Here is a 12,209-nt window from a genome sequence, read left to right as displayed (position 1 = left end):
GTAGCACTGGGTTGTTGAAATGTAAGACAAATATCTCAAGTTATATGATCCTTTTTATATATGGTATTCTTTTAGATAGCAGAATTTATTCATCCATTTATTTAACAAAGTCTAATTGAGTTATGCACAGGGCCTTTCAACCAGTTGTTATCATCTGTTAAATATATGCCTCTCGGGACTCTCAGCGGAAGAATGCTTTCCTCTTTGGGGTCAACTATTTTACATTCTGTCGTCATAGAATGCGGTAAGAGTAAACCAATCCAAGTAATTCTCATGCTAACTCAAAATAGATGCAACAGAGCACCTTGTTTGTGTCCTCATCTCCTGTGGACGTGGTCGTGTGTCAGCCCTGAGGACCTGAAGCTCAGGGGAGGCGCACCTCTCTGGGTGGGACTTGTCCTGAGAGGTGGTGGAAGCGACCACCTGGGCAAGTCTGTTTCAGCCGATTGCCACCCTGGATCAGCCACCCTCTGCAGTCACCTCCTTAATAATTTCTCATTTTCTCTCTATAAAGAGACCACAAAGTCTTGGCTTATTATAAGTAATCCATTTCACCCCATAATGATACAGTGAATTATATACTTTCCTCAACTTAATCGTTCAAGATCTCACTTCCTTCCCTGCAGGCAGAAACCATTATATTTTACACATGACTCCCAGCTGGTTTTCATTGAGGCCCTCAAAATGTATTTGAACACTGAGAGGTTTAAGAAGCACTGCTTTATCTTCCTTAGATTTTGTCATGGTTCCATTTTGTCCCTGCGTTTTCAAGATGTTCAGTTCTGAGGGCAGAGCAACGACGTGTCCATATTCCCACTGCGCTTCATCGCTGGGCAAGGAGACTTGGATTTCATTCTGCAGCTGATGTCACTTTTGAATATATTTACAATTTTTTTTTTTTTTTGGTCACATCTTCATGTCTATTTATATTTGTGTATGTCATATTTAGACCAGAGAGACTTCGGCAAATAAATTAGAAGGAACTGAGACTTTTAGCTTTCTATTTGTTTATGTCCTACCCATAACCTACTCATCAACACTTAAGTGTTGAAGATAGGACTCCTCATTAGAAAGCTTTGTAAGTTAATAGGTTCAATTATTATAGACATTCCATAAGTATTTGATGAATGGATCCTTTTTTCACTCTTTTGACCCAAGGTTGATTGTTTTAAACATAATTTCTTTTAGACACGCTAAGCACATCCGGCGAAGAGGGTAGCCGTCAGCTAAGTGTAAGTTGACCATTCTGTCGAGGAGAGTAGTGCCCGTGCATCCTCCTGGTTGTGTTTCTGTTTAGTCACCCTGGTTATCTTTAATTATGGAGAGCCCAGTAATACCTTACCAACTGAGTTTTTCTTACCTCACAGGTGGAGAGATGCCTATTTCTCTCCTCTCTGGTAATAGTGCCAGTTTCACATCCTGATATATTCTGGGCTCGGTCAGATTCTGATGGCAGTGCACAGTGAGGACGTTCATCACCCTGACCGTGGATGCCAAAGTTCTTTGCTCTGGCAAAGGCCACCTCTGCACCGTCTCCTGTAGGCTGCCCACCAGCACTTCCTGTGATGAGGGAACTGTGCCCTGTCCGCGATGTCCAAGATGATATTGCCCAGTGTGGCCATCAAGCACTTGGGAAGTGGCTAACACGACTGAGGAACTGAGCTTTCTCTTTTTCAGTTTCATTTATTTCACTCTACACATGAGCACGCAGTGTGGCTAGCGGCTGTTGTGTTGAATGGCAGAGCTCTAACAAGGCGTTTTCCTTGATGTTTCAAATACACCGAGTGTCTTGCTGCTTCCGGCCCTTCTGCTGGCTGTTCGAGGCTGTTCTTCTTGGCTTGGTCCTCACTCCCTCCGGCCTCTGCTCAAATGCTTCCTCCTTAGGGAGTCACTGTTTCTAAAATAATGTCCTCTCCCCTCCCCTCTCCTCCTCATCTGTTGCTCTATTATTGCTTATCGGAGTTATTGCTACCTGATGTTTTATTTAAGCTCTGCCACCTTTGCTCTAGAGACTTGGTTCAATTTTCCAATGTAATCCTGCTCACAGAAGGCAGGGGCACATATGTGTAAGGGCATGGGATTTAAAAGCAGACTGACACATTTTAGAATCCTGGTACTGCTACTCATAAGCTCTGTGGCCCCAGACAAATTGTCCGAACTCTCGATTTTATGATGAGAAAACTCCAGTTTTACTATGAATTACTACCTCCAGAATTACTATGAAAATAAAATAAAATAAAATATACTTACAGCATTTAAGCCAGTTTTTTTTTAGCCTATAATGCACTTCCTATGAATGCTACCACCTACTAATACCATCATTATTTTTGTTTTATTATTGAAGCCAATTAGAAATTTCACGGCTATTAACCCTAATTATCATATTGAAAAGTCAACAGTAGAAGCTATGGCAGCCAACTGATGTTTCGCTCTCACGTCAATGTTTCTCACTCCCTCTCCCTTCTTCTGCCTCTCTCTTAAAAAAAAAAAAATCAATAATAATAAAAACCCCAAGACCTTAGGTAAGTCCTTTTGGTGACTTATAAGACAGTCTGACCTCAGAGCTACTCATTTTGTCAATCTCCATTTTTCCTTATCTCTTCAATGAAGCTAGAAATATCACTAACCCTGTTCACGGAACCAGTGCCAGGCTGCCCCACTCACTGTAGGGCATGGACCAGAAACAAGATGGTCCACTTCGTAGATCATGTCTGCTGTTGTTACTTCTCTGAGAAACACCTTCTCCTCCTGTGATGGGCTGGCATTGTTCCCGGGCCCCCTGCTTTCTCAGACTCCCAGCACCCGTGGTCTTCATTTCCAATGTCAAGGGTTTCCTGAGACGCTCCGTGTTTTCAGGTTGCTGGTGATCCAGAGAGCACTTCCCGGCTGCACCAGGCCCTGGGCAGCTCTCAGCACGGCCTGGCACCGGGGCCATGGTCAGCAAGGGCAGCTGTGACCCCCGCTGCTCCTGTCTCATGTGTGGCTTCCCGTGTGCATGTGTTGCCGCTGCCGTGTCCTAATGAAGCAGGGAGGTGGCGGGGGCCCGCCGGGCGGACAGACCCTGTCCTGCGGAAAGACTACAGTAACTTCCAAGGAGAGTTTTGGAAAAATCTCTTTAAACCTAACCAGCGCACAATGGAAAACCCCTAAAGAACCAATCTGATGATTTAATTAAATGGAACCGTTGTGCTGACTTTTACTACAGAAGGCAGGCATAATTAGAAAATGGGGCGTTTTAATTCTCTTTTGTTTTCCAATTAATGCAATTGCTCTAATAGAGGGTCCTCGTGCTCGGGTATGTGATATTCGGGTATGTATGTATTCCATACATAACTCTGGCCTCCTCTCTCGCCAGAAGGTCCCCCCCCTCACCTGTTGACACAGGGGTCCATTGACTGCAGGGCTGGGCCGCCCACACTTTGACCTCAGAGGCGGCGTCTTCCTGCCATCAAAGCTGCCATGGGCAGTGCGGCCCACCACGCCACTCCGCGGCTCCTGCTGCTGTAATTAGGGTGTCAGAGTAATGGGGCTCACTTTTTTGCTGATGCCAGCTCCCCCCGGCAGACCACACGAGTTTGCTCTTAGTTGAAAGCGATAAAGCAAACGCCAGGAACATTCATTTTAATTGGCCAACATCACAGGGACCTCCTGAGCCACTGTTCCGTGGTCTCTGTTTCAGATTCCTTTTCACTCCCGGCAGCCAGCTTGGAAGGAGATATTTTTTTTTGCACTGGATTGTCCTTTTGATGATTGCCTTGATTGTCATTTGATTATCAGTTATATATTTATTTGAAAAGTTATTTATATATATTTGAAAAGTTCCATCCTCCTTCATCGTTATTGTAGGTAACAATTTCATCTGCCCTAATGTGTATTAAATTCTACGTAGGAGAACATTGCTGAGTAGTTATTTTCTCATCAGATGGTCCCTAAGACGAGGATGAATGCCAGAAGTTTATTTTTTTTCTTAAACACTTGCTTTGATGGTGATGTTTTATAACTAAAAAAGGAAAACGGGTCACGTGGGTAGTGTGTGGTGGTGACAGTGAGGGTGGGAAGACCAGTGATTCTTTCATGTAACTAGACATGTTTTCTTCAGCACCAATTAATTAGACGGACTTCTCACGAACCTCTGGAAAGTATTTAACTTGTTACTTTAACCTGAAAAAGATGGTATAAAATAGGAGAGAATGGTGAGAGGAGGAATGCGTGTGTAGTTTTTAGAAAGTACAATACACTCACTGTTCTTAAAGGGCCTGGCAAGATCCGGGCAGTTAGGCAGGATCCGGGTGGAAGAGATGCAGCCTTTGCCTGTGCAATGGACAGAAGCTTGTAAGGAGTGTCACCGAGGGCGCCTCTTCATTCCACAGCATCGCTGCAGCCCTCGAGAGGTGTGAGCAGAGCTGAGCTTCCTTCTCGGGATCCCTTCCCCCTCTCCACCCAGCCCTCCCCCTTCTCTCATGGGCCGATGGTGAGAGCCCAGGGAGCGGTTCTGACAGTCTCCTCTGGGTTGCTTCCTTTCTTTTGTCAGATTTAAAAGGGGGAATTATTTTATGCAGAGGGATATCGTTAAGAAGCCATTTTGAAGATCAAGAATAAACTTGCCACCCTGGTGGGTGTGCTCAGTGGTTAGAGCCCTGTCCCGGTGCACCAGAAGGGTCCTGGCTTCACTTTCCAGTCAGGGCACAGACCCAGGTTGTGGGTGTAGTCCTCGTGTTGGGGTGTGTAGGGGAGACAACTGATGATGTTTCCCTCTCACATGGTGTTTCTCTCCCTCTCCCTCCCTCTCTCTCTAGAATCAATGAAAAAACATATCCTTGGGTGACGATTAAAAAAAAAAAAAAAAAAAGCTTGCCTAACTAGTTTATTTATTTTTTAATAAGTGTGGGATAGGTAGAGATAAAACCGAAATTTAAATTAATTACAACTAAAAAAAACCCTTGATATTAAGGATAGAAATACAGAAAGTAGACAATGTGTGCCAAACAGGTTTAATAGTTTGTAGTGACATTGAGAAAGTCCACCTATTTGAGTATGAAACAGTCATTAAAAATTCATAATTCACAAAAAAAGTTTTACCTTTCAATTAATCTGGAAGTTTTTATTTGAAAATACATATTTAAGGATCAAAAATCAGAGCCAAGAGAAACTATAAAAAAGTTCACAGTGTTAGGAAGCATTGGTTTTCTGGCTGCAATATTCACGATTCCTCTAAGCGTGACTGTGAGGCCGATGGTCACAATGGCTGTCATTTCCTGGAAGTCTGCCCGAAGCCAGAAGTGGATCCACCGTGGCCCATGGGCCAGGCTCAGTTTGCCACCTGTTTTTGTGAATATAATGGTATTGAAACGTCGCCATGGTTGTTGGTGTGTCTGTTACTGACGGCTGGTTTCCTGCCATAAAGGTAGAGTAGAGTCATGCAACAGAGACTGTACTATCTGCTCCCTGGCCCTCCAGTGGAAACGTTGGTCAGCCTCTGACTTCAGGTGGGCACTGCTCCTACGTACATTATGCCATTTACTCCTTGTTGCCACATCCTGAGGAAGGTGGTCCCATCCTTCTGTGATAGGTGAGGAGATTGGGCTTAAAGATGCTCAGGGTCTGGCACAAGGATGCCCAGCTAAGTGGAAGCACCTGGACTTGAACCCGTGGGTTGTCATTGCAGAGCCCACATGTTCCTTCTGAGTCTGTTCCTTTGGCCTTGGCTTTCGGGGGAGTGGCAGGCACATCGTGCTGGCTAACAGCCAGGAGGACCCTGGAGCCAGATTGCTTGAATTCAAATGATCTTGGCCACCATGACCAACGTCTTGGTGCCTCACTGTAAATATTCGCCAACATCTCTATTACAAACCTTTAAAAAATATTTGTATTGATTTCAGAGAGGAGGGGAGAGGGAGCTAGAAACATCCATGAAGAGAGAGAACCTTGGATGGGCTGCTTCCTGCATGCCCCCCACTGGAGATGGAGCCCGCAAGCTGGGCATGGGTGCCAACCGGGAATCGAACCATGACTTCCTGGTTCATAGGTTGAAGCTCAACCACTGAGTCACCAGGGCCGGGCTCTTACTAACCTCTTGTAGATGGGAGTCTACATCTCCAGCAGTGCTCTTGGGCTTTCTGGAGACCTGCATGTCCAGGTGAGCACAGCCTCACTCCCCTGCTGCATGGACAGCCCGTCTTGCAGAGGATGACATCTCGACAAAGGTCGCACTGTGAGTCCCACGTTAACCTTCTTTCCGTTTGCCTCACCAGGTCCTCCACAGGCAGCAGTCCCAGCCCACCAAGGAGAGCTCCCCTCCCCGCGAGGAGGCCCCGCCCGCGCCCCCGCCCAGCGAAGACAGTTGTGCCAAAAAGCCCCGGTCCCGCACCAAGATCTCCCTGGAGGCCCTGGGGATCCTGCAGAGCTTCATCCACGACGTGGGCCTGTACCCCGACCAGGAGGCCATCCACACGCTGTCCGCGCAGCTGGACCTGCCCAAGCACACCATCATCAAGTTCTTCCAGAACCAGCGGTACCACGTGAAGCACCACGGCAAGCTCAAGGAGCACCTGGGCGCCGCGGTGGACGTGGCCGAGTACAAGGACGAGGAGCTGCTGACCGAGTCGGAGGAGAACGACAGCGAGGAGGGCTCGGAGGAGATGTTCAAGGTGGAGGCCGAGGAGGAGGGTGCCGACAAGGCCAAGGCCGCGCCCGCGGACGGCGACCAGAGATAATGTGAAGCCCCACCTGGCACAGCAATACATGGGTCCAAGGATTTTCTGTCTTCGTTGCTTTAAAAAAAAAAAAAAATTTTTTTTTTTTGGCTTTATTTTATTTTTGTCTCTTTTTGTTTGTTTTTGTTTGGTTTTTCTTACCCATTTTGTTCTGACATTTCTTTGTTGCACAGGACACACCTGTAGAGTGAGTACATTCAGTATTTCCGAATCAGAAGTCGCCTTGGCAAAGACACTCAAGTGTTACCCTCCGGCCACCGGCTGGCTCGCAGTCATGCCGATCCCGGGAGACTCTGCCTTCGCTGTTCTTGCACTTAATCGAAGAGCCAGGGGGCGAGTTCCGGGAGGAAAAGACGGACAGAACACATGAAGGAAGCGACACGTGTGTGTGTGTGTGTGTGTGTGTGTGTGTATATGTATATGTATATATCTATATATTTACATATATATATATATATATATATATATGAGAATTGCATGGGACAGAGAACTTGACCACCGGGAAGAAGAGACTGTGAAATGAGTTCTTAAAGAAGAGACTTGTTTATGTATGAAACACAAAAACCACTTCACAGTGAGTCGCTTTGGCTTTTGGATAAATTTCGGCCTGCTCTCAGGGTGGGGTGACTATTTTTGAATTCCTATTTATTTTCTGTGTTTATCCCTGATTTTTTTTTTAATTCTATGGCTTCCTATCTGGCAGCTTGATGGGTAATTTTTGAGGTATGTATTTAACAAAACAAATCAACACTGCCAAAAAAAATAAATAAATAAAATAAAAAGAGAGAGAAAGAAGAAGAAAGTAAAGGGAAAAAAATCAGGGCACCTTAAATGATACAAGTCCAATTACTCTTAAAGACACAATGCACACTTAACCTGACTCGATATGTTCCGTTATCCAACCTGTCGTTGCTTTAGTGAACAGACGTGTTTCTGTGGAATTCCAAACGAGTAAACCGGAAATTCGGTGCAGAGAAAACTTGGACGTTATAGCGTGGTCTCGATAAAAACGCCAAATTGACGTTAGTATGAGCCACATTTTTGTGAAACTTATTTACCTGCTCATGGCTTACAATGAATAAGCCTGCTCATTTAAAAGTTGTTTGTTGCTGTTTTCTTTTGTCTTTGTTTTTGTTTTTAAATAGAAGATAGTTCCATGTAATGTTAAGTTAGAAGAGAAGTTGCTGCCCAGTTAAAGGGGCTCCCTCTCCAATACAGCTCCCTCCGTCCCCCCAGAAGGCATCTCTCACTCCTGTTTCACTCTGGGCTTCCTCTCCTTCCTGCACATCCTGTCCCCCCCACCGGACACTCTCATTCCTGCTCCAGCAGCCTCCGCGAGGCAGCCCTCCCAAGAGCCCTGGCTTGTGTAGGTGATGCCATTGCAGTGGAATCACCAGCTTGTCACCAACGGAAAGGTTTTCCCAGTTACCCACTCCGCAGATACTTGTACTAAAGCAGAACGGATGCCATGGGCTGCTGAGCGGAGTGGGCGCTACGGCCGCATGCATTCTGCCACAGCTCCCCGACCTTTAGTTTCCTCTCAGACACACGCGTAGCATCGCCACCCACTTCCATGCGAGTCGTTGCCAGAGGAGACCTCGCCTCCAGGATCGGCCCGGAGGCCGGCGGGACAGCCCCACACCGTTGGAATTTTTTATTTTTTATCTTTTTGAGTTGTGCTCTCATGCAACCTTGTCAAAGACCTCATGCAATATCACTTTGAAAGTTATTTTCTGTTTACTACACAACCATTGTAATATAACTGTTAATACTATTTATATATTTGAAAGGTATAAAAGGTAGGAGTTTAAAAAAAAAAAAAGACAAACCTCTATGTGTAGATATTAACTCAGAACTTACACTATACAGGGAGAAGACGTTGCAATACAAGCTAATTCTAGCTGCTCAGTAACCTCTGGAGTTTTTAAAGGGACATTTTCCTGTGCTTTTCCCAATACTGATGTTGAAAAGGTTATCTCCACACGAGCATCACCTACCTTTGCGAAAGGATGGTTGTTTGCGGTTAAGGCCTGGGCCCAGCCTCCCCTCCCCCACTTCTGTAGCGCTCTGCGGCTTCAACCAGAAAGGCCGTGGCTGCCCCCGGATCTCCGAGTTACTCTCTCCAAATTGTCTTCTTACACTGTCGCTGAAGGTCACTCTGTCCACGTCACGGAAACTGATTTGCCAAGCTCTTACAAGGTGGTTCATCGACCGATGGCATCCGCATTTGGTATCTTTTACACTTCAACCAAAAATTTATTAGGTATTTTTCAATGCTAAGTCTTGCCTTTTTATTTTTTAATTTCACTGCCGAGTTTGCAGTGGTTCTAAGTGAATCTGTGGGCATTTTAGCCTGTGGTCTTGCCAGATCTTTGCGAATTACAATGCATATATGTCTATTTATTCAATATCTGTCATATAATATCTATTTGGAAGAAGAAAACTTTCTCTTGTAGTGCCTCTTGACAAAGCACAATTTCCCGCCTTTTTGTGTGTGTGTGAAATGAAAAAACAAATTGTGTTTTATTGCGGTATCAACAATGTGAATAAGGATTAACATATTGTAAATGTTCCTTTTTTCCATGTAAATCAACTATCTTTGTTATCACTAAGTGATAATTAATTTTTAACTTATGTGCATTGTTAGGCTGTTAGAATTTTTTGGTTGTTAAAATAAAACGCATTCAATAAATATGACGTCGTTGGTCACGTATTTTACTGGGCGTTGCCTTTGCCTATTCACCTTCGTGTAGAGTGAGAGCTGGTGAGGAAAACCCGTTTCTTTATTTTAGAAAAAAGAAATGGGCCCAGGCAGCGTGGCTCAGTGGTTCAGCATCGACCTATGAATCAGGAGGTCACGGTTGGATTCCCGGTCAGACACATGCCTCGGTTATGATCTTGTTCCCAATAGAGGACGTGCAGGAGCCCATCAGTGATTCTCTCTCATCATTGATGTTTCTCTCCCTCTCCCTTTCTCTCTGAAATTAAAAAAAGACAGCGGTACTCTAAGTTCAAGATGTCCAAGTCCAGAACGATGCATGGGTGTGAATGTACACGTTGAGTGTATGTTCCTCTCTGTGTGTTTCTAAATGCTCTCATCCTGGAGCAGGCAGCCAGGAGGGCCATGTATCCACATGCCCTGCCGTATATGAGCAAAAGCAAATGCACAAAGATGCATTTATGGGCTTGCCTCTTTATTTTTCTAGTGAATATTTTCTGTTTATAATTAAAAACCACAAATGGCTGCGTGTCAGGAACCTTGTGGAGCACATATGTCCATGGTTAATGGACATAATAAAAGTCTTTTCTATTTAGAGCTGGGGTCCCAGAATGTGTGCATAGAGGAATGCTGAAAGGAATCAAGTATCGGAGAAATGTGTGAAAACGATTTTTTAGAAAGTGCTTACAATGGAAAAAATTACTCAAAAGGCAAATGTTAACAGGGAGGAAGCAAGTGCCTAGCTTCAGAGCTGGCGAAGAGAAAGCCCATCAGAAAGGGGTTTTGTTTTCTTTGGATGTTGTACATCGTCTTTCCTGTGTTTTTTCCCTTTTCAATGTTTGTATTTGGTGGATATACAGATGTGCTTCCCCCACTCCCCCTTCCTCAGTTTCCCTGGCCTTGGCCCACAGGCTGAGGGGGTAAGTGTTAAGGACCGTCTGCAGACACAGTGCTGGCAGGGAGGTAGGCAGCCCCAGAGCACAGGGCCCTGAAGGCTTTCAAAGACAAGCTGGAGGCTCTGCAGGGTGAAGCACAGGGTTTGTGCACGTGGGAAGGAAGGCTGTGTCTGGGAGGAAGACGCGGAGGGCAAGCGTGTGTAGGGCAATCTGACCCTCAGCACAAACAGCTTCTGCCTGCGTGAGGTTGTGTTTCCAGGTCACATCTCCGCGGTGACAAGCTGGGAGGGCGAGGCTCTGCTCACAGGTGGGCTGGCTTCTGCCTGGAAGGGGGTCTCTGTGCTACCAATGACTATTTCTTTTTTGAAAATATATTTTTAGCCCTAGCTGGTTTGGCTCAGTGGATAGAACATTGGCCTGTGGACTCAAGGGTTCCAGGTTCGATTCTGGTCAAGGGCATGTATCTTGGTTGTGGGCACATCCCCAGTAGGGGGTGTACAGGAGGCAGCTGATCGATGTTTCTCTCTCATCGATGTTTCTAACTCTCTATCCCTCTCCCTCTCTGTAAAAAATTAATAAAATATTTGAAAAAAGAAGAAGGCTAATTTCAAATTATATATATTTCAGAGAGAAAGGGAGGGAATGGAGGGAGGGAGAGAGAGAAACATCAATGATGAGAGAATCATTGATCTGCTGCCTCTTGCATGCCCCACATGAAGTCAAACCCACAACCTGGGCATGCGCCCTGGACCCTTTAGTCTGCAGGCTGACGCTCTATCCACAGAGCCAGATAGGCCAAGGCCTATTTCCAAGAAAGCAACGTGATTTCTTGGCCACGCCTTGTCATATGATGGCATCTCAGAGCCATTACTCTGGGGATTGAGTGTCTTTTTTTTCCTTAGAGGGGATATTTTTCTTTACTCTGTTATTGCTCTTTCTGAAGAGTTTGAAACAAAGATTTAAAAGTCCCACGTTTTTTCTGAAGGGCAATGGTGGCATAATCCGACAGTGAGCATCTATTAAGCCTGCACGCGCTGCCAGGGAATGGGCCTGAAACTGAGTGACGGCGAAAATATATGGCCTGATGCTCTTCCTGCAGAAGCTTGGAACTTGTTGGGAAGGTTTATATAAATCCAGGAGAAGTGAAATAGCCCCTCAGCCATTGTCTCCGGGCAGAGATTTATTGTCCAGTGAGTGGTGCAAACAAGCGCTATGAATCTAGACAAAGAAGTGATTCTTATTTGTGAGCCAGGACGGTCTGAAAGGCGGATCACTTAGGAGCGGCTGCGTGTGATAGAAAGAATGCTCTTTGGGAATGACCCAGAGGAGGTCATTGTTCACCTGTTTCTTACGTAAAAGAAATCGCGAGGCGAGCTGGCTTCATGACGTTGTCAAGGAGCTTCCCCCTTCTTCCTCCACTTCCCCTGAGTTCCTCTGCCTCCGTCCGTCTGAGGGGATTGCTAGCGCTCTGGCCCTCACCCCCCCACCTTCCAGACCCCAGGCAGGAGAGGAGTAAAGAATGCACACTTCCTTTCTCTCAGGAAGACGTCTTCAAGGCCTCCACCTGGATTCGGGGAGACTGGTAATGTTTCCCTTTTCCACTCATTCCCGAGAGAATGAGTATGGGGTAGGCAACTCACAACAGCTGCCAGGGGAGGTTAGCAAGCTGGACGCGGAAATGATAGAGGCGAAGAGGAAAAGTGAAAGGGCACCTTCACCCTGCGGCTGCTCTCAGAGCTTGCACCTCTTCCTCCTCCCACCCCGGGTTCTTTTCCTGGCTGAGTGTAAGGGTTAGTCCAAGGACCACTTCTTCCAGGAAGCCCTCCCTGGTCTGCTCGGCCGTGTGGTTGCAAATCCTCCTAGGCTCACATAGTTATAGTC

The 12,209-nt window shown here is 45.9% G+C and overlaps 1 protein-coding gene across 2 annotated transcripts in view; it reads left to right on the top strand.

Annotated features, from left to right (window-relative positions):
* Positions 1-9,410, top strand: part of SATB2 (SATB homeobox 2) — a 207,282-nt gene extending 197,872 nt beyond the window's left edge. For both annotated transcript variants that reach the window (XM_084893187.1, XM_084893186.1), the window contains one exon: positions 6,252-9,410. In XM_084893187.1, coding sequence (XP_084749313.1) covers positions 6,252-6,713 — 462 coding nt within the window. In that variant the 3' untranslated portion in view covers positions 6,714-9,410. The remainder of the gene's footprint in view (positions 1-6,251) is intronic.
* The last annotated feature ends 2,799 nt before the right edge of the window (positions 9,411-12,209 follow it).

The sequence above is a fragment of the Pipistrellus hanaki genome (genome assembly GCF_964339955.1).
Source record: "Pipistrellus hanaki genome assembly, chromosome: 8".
Classification (NCBI taxonomy): Eukaryota; Metazoa; Chordata; class Mammalia; order Chiroptera; family Vespertilionidae; genus Pipistrellus; species Pipistrellus hanaki.
Note: the sequence above shows the minus strand (reverse complement) of the source record. Positions and strands in the feature narration are given on the sequence as shown.